The sequence below is a fragment of the Geotrypetes seraphini genome, chromosome 2 (genome assembly GCF_902459505.1).
Source record: "Geotrypetes seraphini chromosome 2, aGeoSer1.1, whole genome shotgun sequence".
Lineage (NCBI taxonomy): Eukaryota > Metazoa > Chordata > Amphibia > Gymnophiona > Dermophiidae > Geotrypetes > Geotrypetes seraphini.
This window is the reverse complement of record NC_047085.1, coordinates 248,906,691-248,931,075: the sequence shown is the minus strand read 5'-3', so window position 1 is coordinate 248,931,075 and position 24,385 is coordinate 248,906,691. Positions and strand designations below refer to the sequence as shown.

The following is a 24,385-nucleotide window of genomic DNA, read 5'->3' as shown; positions in this document are numbered from 1 at the left end:
CTAAGCCTGTCTGGCGAGAATAGGTTTGCAACCTGCTTGTCCAGAAATAGAGTGGGATTGTACAAGAAAGCACAGTTACTTACCGTAACAGGTGTTATCCAGGGACAGCAGGCAGATATTCTTAACACATGGGTGACGTCACCGACGGAGCCCTCGGTACGGACCTTTTAACTAGAAGTTTCTAGTTGGCCGCACCGCGCGTGCGCGAGTGCCTTCCCGCCCGACGGAGGAGTGCGTGGTCCCCAGTTAGGATAAGCCAGCTAAGAAGCCAACCCGGGGAGGTGGGTGGGACTTAAGAATATCTGCCTGCTGTCCCTGGATAACACCTGTTACGGTAAGTAACTGTGCTTTATCCCAGGACAAGCAGGCAGCATATTCTTAACACATGGGTGACCTCCAAGCTAACAAAGAGGGAGGAGGGATGGTTGGCCATTAGGAAAATAAATTTTGTAACACAGATTGGCCGAAGTGTCCATCCCGTCTGGAGAACGCATCCAGACAGTAGTGAGTAGTGAACGTGTGAACTGAGGACCAAGTGGCCGCCTTGCAGATTTCCTCGATGGGCGTGGAACGGAGGAAAGCCACAGAAGCAGCCATAGCTCGGACTCTGTGGGCCGTGACAGATCCTTCCAGTGAGAGACCGGCCCGAGCATAACAGAAGGCAATACAGGCAGCAAGCCAATTTGAAAGTGTCCGTTTGGAGACAGGACGGCCCAAACGGTTGGGATCGAAAGACAAAAAGAGCTGAGGGGATGTTCGGTGAGCTCTGGTACGATCAAGGTAGTAAGCAAGGGCACGCTTACAATCCAGCGTGTGCAACGCCTGTTCTCCAGGATGCGAGTGAGGCTTAGGGAAGAAGACGGGAAGCACAATGGACTGGTTGAGGTGAAAAGCTGAGACCACCTTGGGAAGGAATTTAGGGTGGGTACGCAGAACAACCTTGTCATGGTGAAAAACAGTGAACGGTGGGTCGGCAACCAGTGCATGCAGTTCGCTAACCCTCCTGGCAGAGGTGATGGCAATTAGGAAAAGCACCTTCCAGGTGAGAAGCCTGAATGAAGCTGTGGCAAGAGGCTCAAACGGAGGTTTCATGAGAGCAGAGAGAACCACATTCAGGTCCCAGACGACGGGAGGAGGCTTGAGAGGCGGTTTGATGTTGAAGAGCCCTCTCATAAATCTGGAAACCAGAGGATGAGCCGTGAGGGGTTTTCCGAGAATAGGCTCGTGAAACGCAGTGATGGCACTGAGGTGGACTCTGATGGAGGTGGTTTTGAGGCCAGCGTTGGACAGCGAGAGCAAATATTCCAAGACAGTTTCCACCGCCAAAGAGGTGGGTTCTTGATGATGCCGGAGACACCACGAGGAGAATCTGGTCCACTTCTGATGGTAACATTGGAGAGTGGCCGGTTTCCTGGAGGCGTCCAAAATGAGGCGGACCGGTTGAGATAGATTCTCCGGAGAGGTCAGCCCGAGAGAAACCAAGCTGTCAGGTGGAGGGAAGACAGGTTGGGATGTAGTAGAGATTGATTCTGCTGTGTAAGTAGAGTAGGAAACACAGGAAGAGGAATGGGCTCCCTGGAGCTGAGTTGAAGCAGAAGGGAGAACCAGTGTTGACGAGGCCACCGAGGGGCGATGAGGATCATGGTGGCATTGTCCTTGCGGAGTTTGGACAAGGTCCGCAACATCAAAGGAAGTGGAGGGAAGGCATAGAGGAACCGATCCCTCCAGTTGAGCAGGAATGCATCCGGGGCCAGACGGTGAGGAGAGAAGAGTCTGGAACAGAATTGGGGCAGCTGATGGTTGTGAGGTGCCGCAAAGAGGTCCACCTGCGGAGTGCCCCATCGAGCAAAGATGGAGAGTAGAGTCGGAGGGTCCAACGTCCACTCGTGAGGTTGAAGGATGCGGCTGAGATTGTCGGCCAGAGAGTTCTGTTCGCCCTGGATATAGACCGCCCTGAGAAAGAGATTGCGGTCCGTGGCCCAGGTCCAGATGCGCAGAGCCTCCAGACAAAGGGGGCGAGATCCGGTGCCGCCTTGCTTGTTTATGTAGTACATGGCGACTTGATTGTCTGTGCATAGGAGGAGGACTTGAGGACAGAGAAGATGTTGGAAAGCCTTGAGGGCGTAGAACATGGCTCTGAGTTCCAGGAAATTGATGTGATGACGACGCTCCTGAGGGGTCCAAAGTCCCTGGGTGCGTAGATCTCCCAGGTGAGCTCCCCACGCGTAGGGGGACGCATCTGTGGTGATGATCATAGAGTGGGGGGGCAGATGGAAAAGAAGACCCCTGGAAAGATTTGAGGAGTTCAACCACCATTGGAGAGATTGCTGAAGAGATGATGTCACAGAGATGGGATGAGAAAGAAGATCCATAGTCTGTGACCACTGGTTGGCGAGCGTCCACTGAGGTGTACGGAGGTGGAGACGAGCCAGAGGAAGGACATGCACTGTCGAGGCCATGTGACCCAGGAGGACCATCATCTGTCGAGCAGGAATGGAGGGATGCATGAGTACCTGACGGCAGAGATGGAGCAGGGTCTGCTTGCGATCGGAGGGGAGAAAAGCCCTCATTAGCGTGGTGTCCAGAACTGCTCCAATGAATTGAAGTCGCTGGGTGGGAAGCAGATGCGACTTGGGGTAGTTGATCTCGAACCCCAGGAGGTGGAGGAGAGAGATGGTGTGATGAGTAGCCTGTAGCACAAGTGGAGACGTAGGTGCTTTCACCAACCAATCGTCCAAATAGGGGAACACCTGGAGGTTGTGAGACCTGAGGAAGGCCGCTACCACTATAAGGCACTTGGTGAAGACCCTGGGTGAGGAGGCGAGGCCGAACGGTAGCACCTTGTACTGATAGTGGTGGTGCAGTACCTGGAACCGCAGGTAGCGGCGAGAATGTTGATTGATGGAGATGTGAGTGTAGGCCTCTTTGAGGTCCAGGGAACATAGCCAGTCGTGTTGAGAAAGAAGAGGGTAGAGCGTGGCAAGGGAGAGCATTCTGAACTTCTCCTTGACCAGACACTTGTTGAGGTCCCTGAGATCGAGAATGGGACGGAGGTCTCCCGTCTTTTTGGGTACCAGGAAGTAGCGGGAGTAGAATCCCTGCCCCCTTTGATCTGGAGGTACTTCTTCGATGGCATTGAGAAGGAGGAGGGATTGAACCTCCCTCAGGAGGAGGGGGGTTTGAGATGAGTTTGAAGCAGACTCTACGGGAAGGTTGTCCGGAGGCAGAGTCTGGAAGTTGAGAGAGTAGCCGTGGCGGATGATGTTGAGGACCCACTGGTCCGACGTGATGACTTCCCAACGGCTTGAGAAAATGGTGAGACGACCCCCGATAGGCTGTGGAAGAGGCAGCGAGGGTGGATGACTGGCTATGCCCTGGAGAGAAGAGTCAAAAGGGCTGAGATTGTTTAGCAGGCTGAGGAGGCTTGGAGGGTTGAGTGGCCTGAGACCGAGCCTGGGCATGGTGCTGCTGTTGACGGGGTCGCCGAGATTGTTGGGGAGGCGGATTGAGTGGCCTGGCTGAGAACCTCCGCTGGTAAGATGATTGAGGCCGATAGGGTCGAGCAGGCGGAGCCTTCTTTTTCGGCTTGATCAGGGTGTCCCACCTGGTCTCATGGGCAGAGAGTTTCTGGGTGGTGGAATCCAGTGACTCTCCAAAAAGCTCATCCCCGAGACAGGGGGCGTTGGCCAGGCGGTCCTGGTGGTTGATGTCCAGGTCGGAGACTCTGAGCCAGGCCAAGCGACGCATGGCTACAGCCATGGCAGAGGCCCGAGAGGTGAGCTCGAAGGAGTCGTATATCGAGCGGACCATATACTTGCGCATTTGGAGAAGGCCAGATATGTGCTGCTGGAATAGCGGGACCTTGCGCTCAGGTAGGTACTTCTGGAGGGCAGACAGCTGTTGGACCAAGTGTTTGAGATAAAAGGAAAAATGGAAGGAATAGTTGTTTGCCCTGTTGGCAAGCATGGCATTTTGGTAAAGTCTCTTGCCAAACTTGTCCATGGTCTTACCTTCTCTGCCAGGAGGGGTAGAGGCATAGACACTGGAGCCCTGAGTCTTTTTTAAGGTGGATTCCACCAGAAGGGACTCATGGGGCAATTGAGATTTGTCGAATCCTGGAATAGGGATGACACGGTAAAGGTTGTCCAGTTTACGGGGAGCTCCCGGTACCGTGAGGGGATTTTCCAAGTTTTTGTAGAATGTCTCCCGTAAGATGTCATGTACGGGAAGTTTGAGGAACTCTTTAGGAGGTTGCTCAAAGTCTAAGGCTTCTAAAAAGGCTTGGGACTTTTTGGAGTCAGATTCAAGGGGAAGTGACAGAGCAGCAGACATTTCCCTCAGAAATTTAGAAAAAGAGGATTGCTCAGGTTTAGAGGTGGCATCAGGTGCCGATGGTTCCCCATCAGATGAGGAGGGATCCTCCTCGGTACCGAGAGGAGTCTCCTCCCATAAATCAGGATCCCTGACCTCTGGTGCGTGTCGGGACACCGGGGTGGAGGGTGCGGTGTGGCGAGTCTTGGACAAAGATTTACCAGAGCGCACCGAAACGGTACCAGGGGAGGACGATCGGCGTCGTTCTCGGTCCCGAGAAGAGTGCCGTACCGCCTGGTGCCGAGTAGGATCCACTGTGGGTTGAGAATGAACCACAGGATCATCAGGAAGTTGCTGGGCCGAAAGGATCGGCATCGAGGTGTTTACCGGTACCGAAGGAGTGGACACCGGGGGCTCGGTGCGGGGCTCGGGCCGGTCTGGTACCGGAAGGAGCGGTGCCAGGATAGAGGGTAGCAGTTGTTCAAGCTGTTTCTTCAACTGCTCCTGAAGCTGAGTTTGTAGAATGGCCGAGATACGGTCATCTAGGGGTGGCATCGGAACCGCTTTCTTTTTCTTCGGTTCCTTGGATGCCGCTCCACGCCCCGGCGATGAGGAGGCCGATGACGAGGCACTCACCGTTATCGGGGCGGAGCGTTTACGGGACCGGTGCGATGCCGGTATGGACGGTGTCGTCACCGTAGCTGGAGGGCGCTCGAGGGAAGAGGAAGGCTTCTTAGCCGGCTTACCTGGCGCCAGTGGCGCCGATGCGGGATCGGTCGGTGTCGAGCTTGACGGTGCCGATTTCTGCGGTACCGCCGTTGAAGGTGATGAATCCATCGCCGACTCGGGGCCGAAGAGCAGGGTTTGCTGGATTCTTCGGTTTTTAAGAGTACGTTTTTGTAAAGTGGCACAGCGGGTGCAGGAATCTGCCCGATGCTCCGGACCCAGGCACTGCAAACACCAATTGTGTGGGTCAGAAACGGAGATCGGGCGTGCACACCGCTGGCACTTCTTAAAACCGACCTGCGGGGGCATGAAGATAGCCTCCGCAAAATCGAAGTCCGAGGCCTGTATAATGGCAACAGGCCCCGCCGGGGCAAAAACGAAAGAAACAATAAAAATCAAAGTTTTTTTTTTTTTTTTTTTGCAATTCAAAGAAAAAGGAAACCCGAAGGTAGAGGAAGAAAAATTGAGAACAAAAGCGCGAGCGGGAAGGCAAAAAGTGATTTCAACGGCCGTTGAAAAAATACACGCGTCTTCTTCGCTCCGCGGAAACGAAGAAACTGGGGACCACGCACTCCTCCGTCGGGCGGGAAGGCACTCGCGCACGCGCGGTGCGGCCAACTAGAAACTTCTAGTTAAAAGGTCCGTACCGAGGGCTCCGTCGGTGACGTCACCCATGTGTTAAGAATATGCTGCCTGCTTGTCCTGGGATAATGTCATACTATAATCTTTAGAAAGTACTTTAATATAATTATAGTACCTTCTCCTTATGGCAGAATCTAGAACCCAAGGTATGTTTGTTGCACCAAGAACCAAAATGCCTTCATTATCTACTCCAACACCTAGAGTAAAAAAAAAAAAAAGGTCAGTTTTCAGCTAATGCTGTCACAATAGTGGAACAAAAAATGATATATATGAGTGCTTACAAACCAGTCACTGACAATAAGCTGCATAATTTTCTTAACATTTTACAATATCTTGAGACATAACATTGCAAATAACAAGTCTCAAAACAATGGGAGTAATCAATGGTCTTTAGCAGGAACTGAGCAGGGTATTTTTCTGAGTTACTACAGAACAAATATTTATGGATATACAGTAGAATATCATTAATACTGCATTAATTTAAGCAGTCATCACGTCTCTTCCCTAGAGAATCTCATCCTGAATGCTTTTCATATCTTCCTCCCCTTAGCTGTAGATATTAATCCTGGACCTGGCCCTTTCAGACAACCCTAGCCCTCTCTACACATCAACTCACATATCTCAAACCGTTTCACTATTTTCCCTTTATCTTCCCTCCTCACATTTTCATATTTCTATACATTTCCTCTTTACTCATTCTCTCCATATGTTCACCAGCTCAAAAACACAAGATTAGGTTCTTACTTTGATAATCTTTCTAGTAGAAATGCATATGAGTCTTGAACCAGTGGATTATTCTCCTTTAACTGCGAGTTGTGTAGATTAATAATAAACTTTATTCTTATATATCGCCCTGCCATAAGTTCTGAGCGGTTTACATAAAAAGAACACTGGACATTCAGCGATGCATACAAACAATTGAAAAATTCGTCAAATTTATATAAGAATGAACGCTATACTTTCAGTAAAGGATACAAAACAATTAAAAAAGTTCAAGTTTCACATTTTTTCGAATAATTTAGTTTTTAATACCTTCCTAAAAGAATAGTAAGATTCGGCTAAAGGAATAAGAGGGCTCAACCAAGCGTTCATTTTCCCTGCCTGGAAAGCAAACGTTTATTCATGAAATCTCTTATATCGAACAGATTTTAAAGATGGATACATAAACATGTTGTTATTTTGAGTATTCCTGTTAGAATTGTATACTTTAAACTGAGAGGAAAGATATTCAGGAGCTAAGCCAAATAATGCCTTGAAACAGATACATCCAAATTTAAACAGAATTCTCGCCTCAAAAGGCAATCGGACTGCTATATTTTGTATTAAACGCAATCTGTGACAAATCTTTTTATGGGTCCCTAGATAAATTATGTTACAGTAATCAAGAACTAATAGAATGGAAATCTGAACTACTAATCTAAACAATGTTATATCAAAATATTTTTTGATTGTTCGTAATTTCCAAAGAATAACAAAGCATTTTTGGATCAACAACTCTGTATGATCCTCTAAAGTTAGATGATGATTGAGGTAGTAAGTGGAAAATTTTGACCATTAATTTGAAGGACTTTATCTGTAATTCTATCATTGGGACTAGCTAGAAAAAACTTAGTTTTATCCAAATTAAGTTTAAACTGTGTCATCCAGAATTCTATTTTAAGTAGAATAAAGGCTATCTGATTTTTCAGGTCAACTGTGATTGCTGTTGTTGGAATAAGAATAGTAATATCATCAGCATAAATATGACATTTAACTTTCAGACTATGCAGCAAATTTGCTAGAGAAATGAGGCAAATATTGAATAACGTAGGGGATAAAGGAGAATCCTGAGGCACACCCATCTACATTTTTCTGCTCTGCCTCTTGCATCTCTGAGCTGTGCTCCTCAGTTTGTACCAAGCAGTTGAAAACCACTATAAATGGATCAATAAAAACAGGAGGGATACAGGAACTTTCCAGGCAAAGTTACATCTATTCTGCTTTGTAACAATTACAAACAAATACATTTCAATAGAAGCATTGCTTAGTATAAATCTGTTTTATTGACGTCATTATAGGCCCAATTCACTAACATGACCGATCCAGGCAGGGCAGATTGATTTTGGAAGCCATAATATTCTAATGGGGGCGATCGGAGGCACGCCCCCATCCGCCGACACGGATCGCTAGGTAGCGATCCCAACGCATGTGCAGACTATCTATTTTGCCTGTCGATGGTCTGTGCATGTGTTTGCTGTCTGTCTTTTTTTTAAACTATTTTTTATTGGCCCCAACTCACCTGCTTTCTGCCGTCCTTCCTTGCAGTGCATGCGGGTTAAAACCACGGGCTTGCACTGCAGGAAAGAGAAGAAGAGAGCAAAGGGAGGCAGAGAGCAGGTCACGAAGGAGAGTCGGGGGAGGCAGAAAGAGAGAGAGAGTTGGGGAGGCAGAGAGCAGGTCATGACAGAGAGCAGGAGAGCCAGAGAAAGGGTTGGGGAGGCAGAGAGCAGGTCGCAGCAGAGAGTAGGAAAGCCGGGGAGCCAGAGAGAGAGTCAGGGAGGAGGAGAGGTTTATTTCAGGGCTGTAGGGCTGGCAGGACAGTCGGAAAGGACGTGAGCGACTGGTCCCCAGCGGTTGCTTCTTGTTGATCAGCTAGCCCTGTTGGTGTTCAAGAAAAAAGTTTAGTGAATCTCGTCCCTGCCTACTTTGCATGCAGTTTCCCCTCATTTGCATGCACAGATCATAAGAACATAAGATTTGCCGCTACTGGGTCAGACCAGTGGTCCATCATGCCCAGCAGTCTGCTCACGCGGCAGCCCTAAGGTCAAAGACCAGTGCCCTATTTGAGTCTAGCCTTACCGGCGTATGTTTTGTTCCAGTAGGAACTTATCCAACCTTTTCTTGAATCCCTGAAGGGTGCTTTCCCCCTATAACAGCCTCCGGAAGCACGTTCCAGTTTTCTACCACTCTCTGGGTGAAGAACTTCCCTTACGTTTGTATGGAATCTTTTCCCTTCTAACTTTAGCGAGTGCCCTCTCGTTCTCTTCACCTTGGAGAGGGTGAACAATCTCTCTTTCTCTACTAAGTCAATTCCCGTCAATATCTTGAATGTTTCAATCATGTCCCCTCTCAGTTTTCTCTTTTCAAGGGAGAAGAGGCTCAGTTTCTCTAGCCTCTCATTGTACGGCAACTGCCCCAGCCCCTTAACCATTTTTGTTGCTCTTTTCTGGACCCTTTCAAGTAGTACTATGTCCTTTTTCATGTACGGGGACCAGTGTTGGGCGCAGTACTCAAGATGGGCCTATACTATGGTATGATAACCTTCTCTGATCCATTTCTGATCTCATTCTTAATCATTCCTAACATTCTGTTTGCCTTTTTCGCCACCCTCTTACTTACCTATATCGCTTTTTATTGCGATGCCAAAGCAGAGAGGGAAGAGCTCTGCTGGGGCCTCATGTAGCCCTTCCTTGGCCGGCTATGGCGATATAGAGGGGCTTTTACGGAGCTTGCAGGTCATCTCTTCAACTTCATCGGAGACGCTCCCACTGGAGATGCCCCAGGAAAGCAGAACGGAGGCAGTCTCCCGATGTTAGAGTCCGCCTCCACACCTCAGAGTGCCAGCTCTCCGCGGACGGAGCAGCGCCTAGGAAAACAGGCACTGCATGTCCGTGAGGCTGGGGAAATCTTAAACGGTGGAGCTGTGCCAGACTTGTCTCTTGTGGAGGGAAGTCCGAAATCATGCATATGATTTTTGTTACCGACATGCATCACCTTGCAATTATCCATGTTGAACCTCATTTGTCATTTTGCGGCCCATTCCTCGAGCATATTTATGCCTCTTTGTAGGTCTTCGCAATCCTTCTGTGTCCTCACTACTCTGAATAACTTCGTATTGTCCGCGAATTTAATCACCTCACTCGTCGTGCCAATTTCTAGGCCGTTTATAAATATGTTGAAGAGCACAAGCCTGAGCACCGAACCCTGCAGCACTGCACTCATGACGCTTTTCCAGTCAGAGTACTTTCCAATCACCCCCACTCTCTGTTTCTTATCCGCCAATCAGTTTTTAATCTGTGTGAGTATATCACCCTCTATTCCATGGATCGCAATTTTTCAAAGTAGACGTTCATGCGGAACCTTGTCAAACGCCTTCTGAAAATCTAGATAAACGATGTCGACTTGGTCACCCTTGTCTATCTGCCCATTTACTCCTTTGAAAAAGTGCAGTTTGTCAAGCAAGATCTTTCTTTGCTGAAGCCGTGCTGGCTGGTCCTCATCAGATTGTGTCCGTCAAGGTGATCAATGATGCAGTCCTTTATCAGCGCCTCTATCATCTTTACCGGTACCGAGGTCAGACTCACCGGTCTGTAGTTTCCCAGATCTCCCCTCGAATCTTTCTTGAAGATCGGCGTAACATTTGCCACTTTCCAGTCTTCCGGAATCCTTCCTGATTTGATCGCCAGATTGGCTTTTAGTTGGTGCAATTCCACTATAACCCCTTTCAGTTTCTTGATTACCCTCGGGTGGATGCCGTCCGGTCCCGGGGATTTATTGTTTTTGAGCCTATCAATCTGTCTACATACGTCTTCTAGACTGACTGTCGTCCCTGTCAGTTTCCCAGATCGGTACACAGGTTAGTAAATTGGGTCGGAGAGAAATTGGGTCGCAAAGGGGTCGCCCTAAGTGCATAAACATTACAAAAGTCAAAATGAGTTCAAATTCAAGAACACAAGATGCACAACTGATGCTGATGCAGTACAGTGAGTTAACTATTTTCAATTTTATCCAATAGGTAGTACTAAGTTGTCAACACCCCCACCCCCTTTACTGAAACCTAATTGGCTGGGATGTCTTGGTTCTTATGACACCCTAGCTATGTAAAATAAATGTGCATACAAACCCATTGCAATGTCAAACCCTAAACCAACCTCCCACCCCTCCTACCCTCCCAAAGCGATGCATGTATCTAATCAGGTTTGGTGTACATTTGTAAACCCATTCAATACTTGGTTTCTGGCTCTCAGTGAAAGGGTTTGGATATAGTTATCCCAAATCTGTAGAAAAACCTTTTACTTCTTATAGCAGCCTCGACCTCATAGGATTCCCACAATATCAGTGAATTTGTTGCATCAGTACCAAAACTATTCCTGCATCTTTTGAAGGGAGTGATAATAAATAATAATAATCAGTTTATATACTGCAAAGCTGTAAAGTTCTATGCGGTTTACAATAGTTAAAAAATAAAATAAAAGAAGTTGAATAGAACTAAAAAAAGTTAAAAGCCAATAATTAGAGACACTAAAATGATCAAAATAGTGCATAATATTTAAATGTATAAATGTTGTTTGGGGGGGGAGTTTTCTTCACCTTAAGCCTTGTCCCTTACAGGAGCCAAACGGCACTGCTCAGAGGCATTAATTTGCACTTTAACTGATAAACAATGAAAAACTTTTCTCGGTCAAACAAAAATGTAGTAATTCATAAGAATCCAATGTTATTAGACAAGTTAAGAACTTGAAAAGAACACTAAGTTAAAATACAGAAATTCAACTGCACTCCAACTGTCAAATAGAATCCTCTGTTAAGACATCTGCTGCTGTTGATTATTAATGAAATCTTGTAAACTCTTAGGATTCAGATATTGTTTTGTACTGTTGTTCAAAGTAACTTTCATAATGGCTGGATACAGCAGCCCATACTTGGCCCCAACTATCTAAGCTGTGGCCTGAGATCCAGAAACTGTTTTCTGAGAGAAGCTGTGTGCTTCGCAAAGTCAGGGAGAACAGAAGTTTTTTTTATCTTGCTAGATTACTGTTTTTGCCTGTTTTGCTGCCCCCAAAATATCCATGGCATGCTGGAATTTCAAGACTTTGAAAATTAGAGGTCTGGGACCCCTCTGATTAATAGGCACACAGTGAGCTTTCTCAATCTCGAATGGCTGAGCTAATTTGAGAGAGAAAGGATTTTCTGAATAAATTCAGCAGATTTCTGCAACTCAATGGCCACGAATTTGGACTTGGAGGATCACATGTATGGCATCATCTATGAGACAAACTTGTTTTTTTCTGTTATATAGAGTTTTTTGGACCCCTGTTCGTTTGCAGAAGTTAGATAGTTCTAAGTCTAATAGATGTTTGCATTGTCATCTTGATATAGGGACACTGGACCATCTATTTTTCTATTGTCCCTTGATACAGTGTTCCCCCGGTGATTTGCGGTCCCGGTCATTCACGGTATTTTCTGACCACAAATGACCGGATAGGAGGGCAGCCGGTGAGGCAGGAGAGAGCAGCTCCTGATTGGTGAGGCTTGATTTTACTGCAGGAAGAGGCAGTCTGAGCATACCGCAAGTGATTTCCTTCACTCGCCAGCTCTGTGGCTGCCCTCTCCTGCCTCCCCCGCTAAAAAACATATTCACCGTTTTTCAACATTCGTGGGGGTTCCTGGAATGGAACCCCCGTGAATATCGGGGGAGTACTGTACTTGAGTTTTGGAGATCTATTTAGGGGTCAAATCAATATGATATTGGAAGTCTCATTGTCATATGATGTAGTGCTGTTTAGAACACTATTAATGCCCAAGAGTCCAATAAAAGCAAATAAGAATAGGTTACTTCTTATCATGACAGGAGTTGGTATGCAACTAATCATGAAAAACTGGAAAAAATAGGATAGAATAAATTACAATTTTTGGTGGGAAACCTTATGTCAAATTTATAAGTTCGAAATTATGAACTCGTTACAATTGGAACACTATAATAAATTCAAAGAAATTTGGGATCCATTAACAAAATTTTGTACGAATTGATCATTAATATGAATGAGTGTTATGCACATCCGGGAAGGGTGGGTAGGAGGGAGGGGACGGGGATAAATACTTACCTTATTATTTGATTGTAATAAGTGCTGTTTGTTTTTTTCTTTCTTTGTATCAATTGTTGGTTAATCTGTTGCACTTTGTGTTGGCTTTTAAAATGAATAAAGACTTGGAAAAAAAAAAGTGCATAATAAAATTTTTACGAATTAGCTGCCTAAATACTTCAAACACAGATATATTTTTAGATATCTCCTAAATTCCCCATAAGTATCAGTAAGCAAAAGCAATTGTTGTAAATCCTTACCCCATAACGCTGCTTGATATGAAAAAAAATGTTGATGATGTTTTTTAAATTTACATCCTCTAATGGGCGGAAAAACAAAATTCAGATGTGAGTTTCTCTTATGTCTGTTGGTTACAAAAGAGAAAAGCTCAATTATATATTTGGGAGCTAAACCAAACAAAGCCTTAAAACAGAAGCAGCCAAACTTAGTGTTCTTTTGATTGATTGCCTTTGGTGATTTTTCTTTGGTTGTTCTTATAACCAATGATTAAGAATACTCTCCTTCCCCACCAAGTAAGCCTTCCCCAAAAACCTCCGCTCTCCTCCCCCAAAGGCCCCCCAACTAGTGAACATCATGAAATAGGATACCTAGCTCAGAATACATCAAAGAATGTTTCAGGACCCACTACAGATAATGAAAAAGGGCCAACTAGAACATCTAAATCTTCTGGCAACTCCAAATCCCATGATAAATGTCATTAGGCCCCAGATGATATTTGTTACAGAGCAATTTAGTTGCACAACCTGCCAAATAAGCTCTATGTTGGGAAAAATATGTCCTGTGGACTACTCTATGTTGACATTCCTGCAGTTCCGCGCTATGGAGAAATTGGGGAATCTGCGACACCAACAAAGGAAAATTAAAAGTGACTGAGCTGACTATCCTAAATCCCGCATCCAGGCAGCCCATAGCAAGGTGTAATTCTTCTGGGAAAGATCCTTAAGCAGCAACTGGTGGAGACTAGATACAATGACATGCTCTTCCCTCTTCCCCTTTCAAAAATTCCCTGACTCATTCCCACAGTGGAAGAAAAATGCTGAAGACCCACATGAGTCATGTTGCCAAAAATCTTCATAAGTCATAAGCTGGCCATCCTTCCACATTAAATGTTCTAGCAACTGGCTACAGAAAAGAAAACCATCAAGAAAGAATTTCTTCTTAGTATCAGCTCCACTGTTCTGAACAAATGGGATGAACAGAAGCAGATTTATTGGTTGGGGGGAAGACAAGACCCCCCCACACACATACTCACACACCACCGAATGACAGCTCTGCCAATCTGTAGTGCCTAGGAATGGAGTGATGAGCAAGTCGCTGCTCTGCTGATCTCCTCAGAGGACACTGCCTGGGACTTTGCCCAGGAAATGGCCTGAGTTCTGGTAAAGTGGGCCTTGAGCCCCCCAAGACACCAAAATGATTCTTGCCAGTTAGTGGTCTCAACAATTGCCTTAATCCATCTCATAACAGAGACCTTTGAGGGCCATAGAATAGTACAAGAGGCGGTCTCAGAGATTAAACTCATTTGTCTCCTTGATGTACCTGAGTAACATCCTCCAGATGTCTAGCTTATGAAGTCTCTGATCCTCTGGCGATGATCCCTTTGCCACAAAAAAAGGAAAAACAAGCCTCCTAATTCAAATGGCATGGAGGCACCATCTTCAGAAGAATGGATGGAACTGTGCACACGGCATCCTCTGAAAAGGAAAGATAGGGATCCAAACACAACAGGGTGTACAATTCTCATACCCTCCTAGCAGAAGTGATAGCCATCAAAAACAACATCTTGAGGGTAAAGTCCTTGATGGAAGCAGACATTTGAAGGATCCTCAATAGCACCCAGAGGACCAGACTTATGTTCCAAGAAGGAAAGGAAAAACAAGAGATGGTCACAGATGTGCTACTTATCTATGCAGTGCCAGAGAGACAATGCAGCCACCTGGACCTACAGGGAGCTCAGGGCCTACTGCAGAAAACCTAAAATATCAGGAACCTGAGCCTTCCAGGGAGATAAGAACCATTTCCACCAGGATTCAAACACACACCAGACCCTGACATAAGTCAGGAACATAAAGGTCTTCCACAGATGACTGTGGGGGAAACCTGCACTTCTCTAATCAGTGCCTCCCAATGGCCATACCATAAGCCAAAAGGGATCCAGATCTTCCATCTCTACCAGTCCTTGCTGGAGTAGACCCTGAACCTTGGGCAGTTGAAGTGGGTCCCTCACTAGAAGATGCTGGGGATCTGCATATCAAGGTCTGCAAGGCCAATCTGGCACTACTAGCAAGATCAGAAGAGGACATGCAATCAAGTGCAATAAGAGGCCTACGAGAGGTCACAGAGAAAAGAGCCTCCATTAGGGCAGTTATTCCTTGAGAAGCTGGGTTCCTCTAACAAATGAAAGCGCCCCACCTTCTTGTTGGCTCTGGTTGCCATCAAATTGAATCGAGACAGCTCCCAGTGGTCCACATGAGTTAAAAAGTCCTCAAGATCCAACTCTCATCACCCTGGATCAAGGAGAGAATAACTGAGAAAGTTTGTCTGCACATTGTCCCCAATGTGCACCACCGAGAAATCCTGCAGATACTTCTCTGTCCACCAACAAAGCCTCACCACCTCTAGGGCTGCCTTGGCGTTTGTCCTCCATCACTCTTGTGGAGACATGATTTGACAAGGTTGATTTTTTTTGCATACTACTACTGTGCCACCCACCCAAGACAGTGACCTCCCCAGCCTAGGAGACTTGCAACTGTAGTGAGCAGCACCCACTGAAAAGAACCCAGAGGAAGTCCTTTGAAAAGGCAATCCACAATTTCCTACTAGGCCCGATTGATCCTTGCAATGGGTACGAGCTGAAAAGAATGATGTAAGCCCTGAGAGGTTGGCACCCATAAGGACAAGGCCCATTGAAGAGGGTGCATATAAGCCCTCGTCCATGGTACCACCTCCAGAGTCACCACTATAGAGCTCCGAGCTGCAAAAAGTCTCAAACTGTATGCTGCAGAAGCTTACACAACCGGTATTCCTTGTGCCCACTGCTTCTCTAACCACTCAAACCATGCCCCAGCTCATGTTGAAAGACTCCCAGGTACTTCAGACTCTGAAAGAGCAAGGGGGCTGTTGGACCAATTCATGACAGTCCAAAGACACCAAGAGAGGACATGAGCAACGGGCCCACTGGACTCAGCCACCAAATGAGGGGAGAGAGAGAAGAGAGAATTCTCAACCAGTTCCAGGACCCACTGATCCAAGGTGATAAACATCCCCTGATCCAGGAAGAGACAGCCTGCCTCCCACCTGGATAAATGAGGGGCCCAGCGCATATTCATTGGGCAGGACAGGCAGCTACTGTTCCTCCTGAAGACCTTGTGACATCAGCTCTCTGCTTGAAGAACCTCCCTCACCTAGCCCCCTGAGCCTAGGAATGTAGAGTGGATCAAAAATGGCATGTTTCTCTGGTGTACCCCTTGGGAGCAGAGAAGAAATACTTGCCCCTTTGCCTCAGCTCCAGGACACCAAGAGGCTGCGCTTCTCCCTTGTCTTTACCAGCTTCCCCAGGCTCTTTCCAAAGAGCAAGTACCTCATAAGGGGCCGACTCAAAGCTTCTTGGAAAGTGCTTCCACCACCCAGTGGTGGAGATATAACTATCGGTGATCAAAGCAGATCATATAGGACAGCAAACAATAAAGGCTGTTCCAGATTCCAGTCAAGCCACCACTGGAAACTCTAGGAGCTGCTGCCACCACTGAAGCATGGCTCTTGCCACATAACTGAAAGAGAATTAACTTGAATAAAACATAAAAAATACATAATGGTAGATAAAGGCCAAATAGCCCATCCAGTCTGCCCATCCGCAGTAACCATCATCTCTTCCTCTCTCTAAGAGATCCTACATGCCTATCCCATGCCTTCTTGAATTCAGACACACATGTCTCCACCACCTCCTCTGGGAGACCATTCCATACAACCACCCCCCTTTCTGTAAAAAAGTATTTCCTTAGATTATTCCTGAGCCTATCACCTCTCAACTTCATCCTATGCCCTGGTTTCCACGTAGGTATTTAAACATCTCTCTCAAACATGCTTGAGTACCTGAATAAACTCATGTAAACCGTTCTGTGCTCCCCTGGGAGAACGGTATAGAAAATTGAATAAATAAATAAATAAAATCTCTCTCCTCTCCCGCCTTTCTTCCAAAGTATACATATTGAGGTCTTTAAGTCTGTCCCCATATGCCTTATGATGAAGACCACGCACCATTTTAATAGCTTATCTCTGGACCGACCCCATCCTTTTTATATCTTTTTGAAGATGTGGTTTCTAGAATTGTACTCAATATTCTAAATGAGGTCTCACCAGAATTATACAGGGGCATCAATATTTCCTTTTTCCTACTGGCCACATCTCTTTCTATGCACCCTAGCATCTCTTCCAGCTTTCGCTGTCACCTTTTCAACCTATTTGACCATCTTAAGATCATCACATACAATCACATCTAAGACCTGCTCTTTTGTCGTACACAAGTTCTTAACTCCCTAAACTTTACCATTCCCTCGGGTTTTTGCAGCCCAAATGCATGACGTTGCATTTCTTAGCATTAAATTTTAGCTGACAAATTTCAGACCATTCTACAAGCTTCACTAGGTCTTTCTTCATGTTATTCACACCATCTGGGATGTCTACTCTATTGCAGATTTTGGTATCATCCGCAAAGAGACAAATCTTACCTGACATCCCTTCAGCAATATCACACAGAAAAATGCTAAAAAGAACAGGCCCAAGAACAGAACCTTGAGGCAAACTACTAGTAACATCCCTTTCCTCAGCGTGATCTCCACTGACCACTACCCTCTGTCATCTTCCATTCAACCAATTTCTGACCCAGCCCATCACTTTGGGGCCCAACTTGAGGGCACTCAGTTTATTTATTAGACGTCTGTGTGGAATACTGTCAAAGGCTTTGCTAAAATCTAAATACACCACATCTAGTGCACTCCCTCTATCTAATTCTCTGGTCACCCAGTCAAAGAAATTGATCAGATTTGGCTGACAAGACCTACCTCTAGTGAATCCATGTTGCCTTTGGTCCTGTAATCCACTGGATTCCAGAAATTTCACCATTCTCTGTTTTAAAAGTGTTTCCATTAATTTGCTTACCACAGAAGTCAGACTTACTGGCCTGTAACTCCCAACTTCTTCCTTACATCCACTTTTGTGGAGAGGGACCACATCTGCCCTTCTCCAGTCCTCTGGTACCACTCCTGACTCTAGAGACTCATTGAAAAGGTCAGTCAGCACCCTTGGATGTACACCATCTGGCCCCATTGCTTTGTCTACCTTTAATTTAGCTAGCTCCTCATGAACACAATCTTCTGAAAATCAATCAGGGTCTACTACTACATTCCTATTCGTGTTGTCTTCTGCGGTCCTGCTCCCAGTGCTTTAGCCGTGAACACAGAATAGAAATATATGTTAGCAATTCAGCCTTTTCTTTAAAAGCTTCTACATATTTCTCCCCTTCACTTTCGAGTCTCACAATGCCCCGTTTTACCGTATCAGATATTTTTTCTTACATTTGCATCTTTGCTTTCCTGACTAGTCGACCAGCCTCTCAACTTTTACAAATATTTTTGCCCGTCTTCCTCTCTCTGTGATCTTTTCTAGTTTATGAAAGCAAATAGAGAATGATACGGTGGTTGTTACCCGTGGCTAGCCGCGGGTAACCTGCCGAAACGGGGAAGAAAAAATAGTGGTCTCTGCGGGGACAGGGACAAGGCCATTTACCGCTCTGTGGAGCGGTGAATGGTCTTGTCTCCACAGTGAGGCATTCAAGGATCGCGCGGTTCCCACCCGCCCGATCGCAGCGTTCCGCCATCTCCCTCCCTCCACCTCACCTTTAATGTAGAGCAGGGCCGGCAAGATGGACAGGCGCAAAAAAAAAAAAAAAAAAAGCCTCCTTCCTTTTCCCCTGCTGCAGCTACTAAAGCCGACAGGAAGTCAATTCTGACGTCGGAGAGGACGTTCTGGGCCAGCCAATCGCTGCCTGGATGGCCCAGAACGTCCTCTCCGACTTCAGAATTGACGTCGGAAAGACTTCCTGTCGGCTTTAGCAGCTGCAGCATGGCGGTAAGAGCAGGGGAAAAGGAAGGAGGCTTTTTTTTTTTTGAGCGGTAGGGAGGCAGCAGGCTGGCTTTGGCTAGGGAGGGAGGGATAGAGGTAGACAGGCAGGCTTCGGGGGTGGGAGTGGGACAAAGTGTGGAAGGCAGTGAGAGGGACATGGGAAGGAGGCACTGGGGCACTACAGACAGGAAGGGGCACTAAAGACACTAAAGACATGGGAAGGAGGCACTGGGGGCACTAAAGACATGGGAAGGAGGCACTGGGGACACTAAAGACATGGGAAGGAGGCACTGGGGACACTAAAGACAGGAAGGGGCACTAAGGACATGGGAAGGAGGCACTGGGGGCACTAAAGACATGGGAAGGAGGCACTGGGGACACTAAAGACTTGGGAAGGAGGCACTGGAGGCACTAAACATAAGAACATAAGCAATGCCTCCACTGGGTCAGACCCGAGGTCCATCGTGCCCAGCAGTCCGCTCACGCGGCGGCCCAACAGGTCCAGGACCTGCGCAGTAGCCCCCTATCTATACCCCTCTATCCCTTTCTTCAGCAGGAAATTGTCCAATCCTTTCTTGAACTCCAGTACCATACTCTATCCTATTACGTCCTCTGGAAGTGCATTCCAGGTGTCCACCGCACGCTGGGTAAAGAAAAACTTCCTAGCATTTGTTTTTAATCTATCTCCTTCCAATTTTTCCGAATGCCCTCTTGTTCTTATATGTTTTGAAAGTTTGAAGAATCTATCCCTCTCTACTTTCTCTATGCCCTTCATGATCTTGTAGGTCTCTATCATGTCTCCTCTGAGTCTCCGCTTTTCCAGGGAGAAGAGCCCCAGCCTCTCCAATCTTTCAGTGTATGAAAGGTTTTCCATGCCCTTAATCATTTGTGTCGCTCTCCTCTGGACCCTCTCAAGTATTGCCATATCCTTCTTAAGGTACGGTGACCAATACTGAACACAGTACTCCAGGTGCGGGCGCACCATTGCCCGATACAACGGCAGGATGACTTCTTTTGTTCTGGTCGTAATACCCTTCTTAATAATACCCAACATTCTGCTTGCCTTCTTCGCGACTGCTGCGGATTGTGCCGTTGACTTCATTGTTGTATTCCAGCAAAGGATCTCCTGCCACAGGATCTGAAGCCAGTATTGAGCAAGGAAAGGGCCCTTGTAACTTCATCAATGAGACAGCTCCTCTCTCCAGAACAGATGAATCATGTGGGACCTCTGTTCTTTGTCTTCCTCAGGCAAGGGGTTCAACAAGTCCGAGTCAGTACGGGAATAGGAGTCCAAGAGAATTTCAGAGTCCATCTTCAGTGCCTTTGGCACCCTCACCTCAGTCCTACACCTTTTAAACTCCAACCAGGAGCACCCTGTCCAACTGCAACTGCTACAAGACTAACTATACCAAGCTCTGGAGCCAAAAGCACCCAAGGCCCCATCTGTGCCTCCCCCAAAACACACACATAAACAGACCCAACAGTATTGGGACCGCAGGCCTCTCGGGTTATTTCTAAAGTCAGAAATGGCAAAACAGAAGAGCACCTCACCTTCGAGAAAGAACAGTCAAACAAAGAAAGACAAGGGTGGTGTCTTTCCAATTGGTAAAAAAGTTTTTATTAAACAATTAAAAAGTCCCAACAAGGATCTTTGTTTCGGCATGCAAGAACGCCTTCCTCAGGGGACACTTGTGTAATCATGTAGCAGGCAATGAAGTCTCACTGAAAGTGAAAGTCAGAAATGGCCACGTCTCACTAAAGAGAGAAAGAACTGGTAGCTGCATTCAGCTGCTGGCTTCAGCAGTTTGTGTAGTGCCTGCTGCCTGGTATGTGCAAACCTGCCTCAGCTTGGGAATCTGGCTCCTACCCTGTCCCAGGCTCTCTGGGTGCTTTGAAATGGAAACCACTTACAGGAGAGTAATGATTTCCCTGTTCTGGATTGTTCTTTTTATTATACAGCCTTAAAGCAGCAGTAGAAGTTAAAAAGTCTTACTCCCTATAACAGGGAAAAAGGCAGAGCAGGGCAACAGAGACCAAATGTAGCACCTGGGGGCTGCAGAGGGAGCCAGTGGGGACACACCCAAACAGGGTGAACAAGCAAGAGAAGCAGGGGGGGGTATGAGGACCTGCACCCTTCAGCTCCTCACTCGGTAGCACGAATAAGTGCAACTGGGGGCTGCAGAGCCAAACTCCATGCTCAACCAGGTACAGTCAGCGACCATAAGCTTAGAAGTGGCCATAAGGCTCAACCATGTTTTGCAGTCACAGCCAGCAAAATGAGGAGCTAGACCAGGGAAAAAAGCACCAAAAGCCAACCTAACACCTGTTGAAAAGCAGAGAAAAATACTGGATTGTTCTTGGGAGCACCACAGCTTATCTAGAGATGTCACTGGTAGAATTCAGTTTTCTCTACCTCCATCTGCCGTTTTTTAGGATATCCCCAATGAACATGCATGACCACCACATGGTATGGTTCAATATCAGGAAAGGTTTCACTAAATCTACTACACTAACCAAAGTCCTCAAATTCAAGGACACAAATTTCAAAGAAATGGGAGACTTCGTTCACCAGGCGCTACAAAGCCAAGAAGAAACCGATAACGTGGAAGACATGTGGTCGACTTTGAAAGCAACCATACAAGAAGCAACAAACCGCTATGTAAAATCAGTAAGTAAATGGCGAAGGAACAATAAGCCACAGTGGTTTACTGCGGAGATCTCAGACCTGATCAAGGAGAAGAAAAAAGCATTCATCTCTTACAAACAATCAGGGAAGCAGGACTCTAGAGCAGACTACCTGGCCAAATCAAAAGCCGTCAAAAACAGCAGTCAGGGAGGCTAAATTCCTCATGGAGGAGTCTCTAGCAAAGAACATCCAGAAGGGAGATAAATCCTTCTTCAGGTATATCAGTGATAGAAGAAAAAACTCAGGCGGGATTGTACGTCTTAGGAAACCAGACGGAGACTATGTGGAAAAGGATTCGGAAAAAGCCCAACTATTAAATGAATACTTCTGCTCAGTCTTCACCCGAGAAGCGCCAGGGCTCGGCCCTCAGCTACAGACAAGGGTTGGCTCAATTGACCCGTTTAGTAACTTTAAGTTTACGCCCAGCAGTGTCTACGGTGAGCTGTCAAAGCTCAAGGTTAACAAAGCAATGGGGCCGGACAACCTGCACCCCAGGGTGCTTAGGGAGCTGAGTGATGTCTTGGCGGAGCCACTGTCCGCGCTCTTCAACCTCTCCCTTAGTACAGGCAGCGTCCCGTTGGACTGGAGGACGGCTAACGTCATTCCACTCCACAAGAAAGGCTCAAAGATGGAGACAGCAAACTACAGACCAGTGAGTCTAACATCGATAGTGAGCAAACTAATGGAAACTCTAATCAAATACTAATTAGATAAGATCCTGGATGAGGAGAATCTACGGGATCCCCGACAACATGGATTTACTAAGGGGAGATCCTGCCAATCCAACCTGATCAGCTTCTTTGACTGGGTAACGGGGAAGCTGGATATTGGGGAGTCCCTGGACATCGTGTACCTGGACTTTAGCAAAGCATTCGATAGCGTACCACACCGCAGGTTACTGAGCAAGATGAGTTCTATAGGATCAGGTAACACATTGACGAAATGGGTTGGGAGCTGGCTTGGAGGTAGGCTCCAAAGGGTGGTGGTGAACGGCACCCCCTCCGAAATGACGGAGGTGATTAGTGGAGTACCACAGGGCTCAGTCTTGGGCCCAATCCTATTCAACATCTTTATAAGAGACTTGGCAGAAGGGCTTCGAGGTAAAATAACATTATTCGCCGATGACGCCAAACTGAGTAATGTAGTGGGCAAATGCACAACAGACGAAGATTCAGTGCCCGACAACATGATGCACGACCTACTCCTACTGGAGCGATGGTCTAGGACATGGCAACTCAACTTCAATGCCAAAAAATGCAAAGTTATGCACCTGGGCAGCCAGAATCCATGCAAGTCTTATACCCTTAATGGCGAGATCCTAGCAAAAACGGTAGCAGAACGAGACTTGGGGGTAATCGTCAGTGAGGACATGAAGTCTGCCAATCAAGTGGAGCAGGCTTCGTCCAAGGCAAGACAAATCATGGGCTGCATACGAAGGGGTTTCGTCAGTCGTAAGGCGGAAGTCATTATGCCATTGTATAGATCCATGGTGAGGCCCCACCTGGAATACTGTGTGCAATTCTGGAGGCCGCATTATCGCAAGGATGTGCTGAGACTGGAGTCGGTGCAAAGAATGGCCACCCGGATGGTCTCGGGACTCAAGGATCTACCATACGAAAAACGGCTTGACAAATTACAGCTATACTCGCTCGAGGAGCGCAGAGAGAGGGGGGACATGATCGAGACGTTCAAGTATCTTACGGGCCGCATCGAGGCGGAAGAAGATATCTTCTTTTTCAAGGGTCCCACGACAACAAGAGGGCATCCGTTGAAAATCAGGGGCGGGAAACTACGAGGTGACACCAGGAAATTCTTTTTCACTGAAAGAGTGGTTGATCGCTGGAATAGTCTTCCACTACAGGTGATTGAGGCCAGCAGCGTGCCTGATTTTAAGGCCAAATGGGATCGGCACATGAGATCTATTCACAGGGCAAAGGTAGGGGAGGGACATTAAGGTGGGCAGACTAGATGGGCCGTGGGCCCTTATCTGCCGTCTATTTCTATGTTTCTATGATTCACAATATGCATGCATATTTATTGTGGATATCCTGAAAATCAGACTGGGATGAGATACTCCAGGACATGAGGAGTAATAACTATGGCGAGTTTTAACCTCAGTAGACACACAAACAAATTATCTAAAATCCACATGGCCTACAGTGCATTTTTTTACTTATGCTGGGAATTGCATGTTTCTGTTAGAGACGAACTGAACTTCGTCTTTCAAACCAAATGGTGTTACCTTGCATCTGAACTAGGAATTCTGTTTTAATCCGTCTAGCGGCTTCGCTTTCATTTTCACTTCTTGATCCACATAGCGAATCTATCTCATCAATAAAGATAATGGAAGGTTTGTTTTCTCTAGCAAGCTGGAATAAATTCTTCACTAATCTGCAATAAAAAGGGGTTTTAAATTCAGATTAGCCTACAACACAGATGGGTTTTGAAGCAGCTGCATGCAAAAAGATGAATTTCCAAGGTAGGAAATTAATGTTTAATTATGGTTTCAGCCCAAAATGCTAAAACTAATTAATGGATCATTACTAAGTATATTTTGAAAGAGCTATCAAACTAAACCAGTTCTATAAAGTGAAATCTACTTACTTTTCACTCTCTCCCAGCCACTTAGATACCAGATCTGAAGAAGATATCGAAAAGAAAGTAGAGTTGTTGGCTTCAGTGGCCACAGCTTTTGCCAAATAAGATTTGCCAGTTCCAGGAGGTCCAAACAGCAGAATTCCTCTCCAAGGTGTTCTCTTACCTAAGACAGCACAAAGGCAGGCAGCTGAATAGCAAGGTTGAAGTCAGCACTAACAAACATAACTATATTTGGCATAGTCTACACTTCTCAGATAAGCCTGAAATTCATGCCAAGTGAGCAAGTATTCAAGTATTCAAATTTATTTATTTGGATTTACCTTATACTAGAGAATGACATTTCAATTTTCTTAGTCCAAGTTATCCAGAGGTGTAAATTCACTATAAATAGCTCCTGAACTTAAATCCTTTTTAGTTACTATCAAAGGGGTTGAGCCTC

At 46.3% G+C, this 24,385-nt stretch overlaps 1 protein-coding gene across 1 annotated transcript in view; it reads right to left on the bottom strand.

Moving 5' to 3' along the window:
• The window catches only part of VPS4B (vacuolar protein sorting 4 homolog B), a 132,423-nt gene that overhangs the window by 41,084 nt on the left and 66,954 nt on the right, over positions 1-24,385 (bottom strand). The window contains exons 6-8 of the mRNA XM_033935302.1: positions 23,953-24,109; positions 23,591-23,739; positions 5,795-5,876 (exon numbers count right to left, since the gene is read on the bottom strand). Of these exons, the coding sequence (XP_033791193.1) occupies positions 5,795-5,876; positions 23,591-23,739; positions 23,953-24,109 (388 nt within the window). The remainder of the gene's footprint in view (positions 1-5,794; positions 5,877-23,590; positions 23,740-23,952; positions 24,110-24,385) is intronic.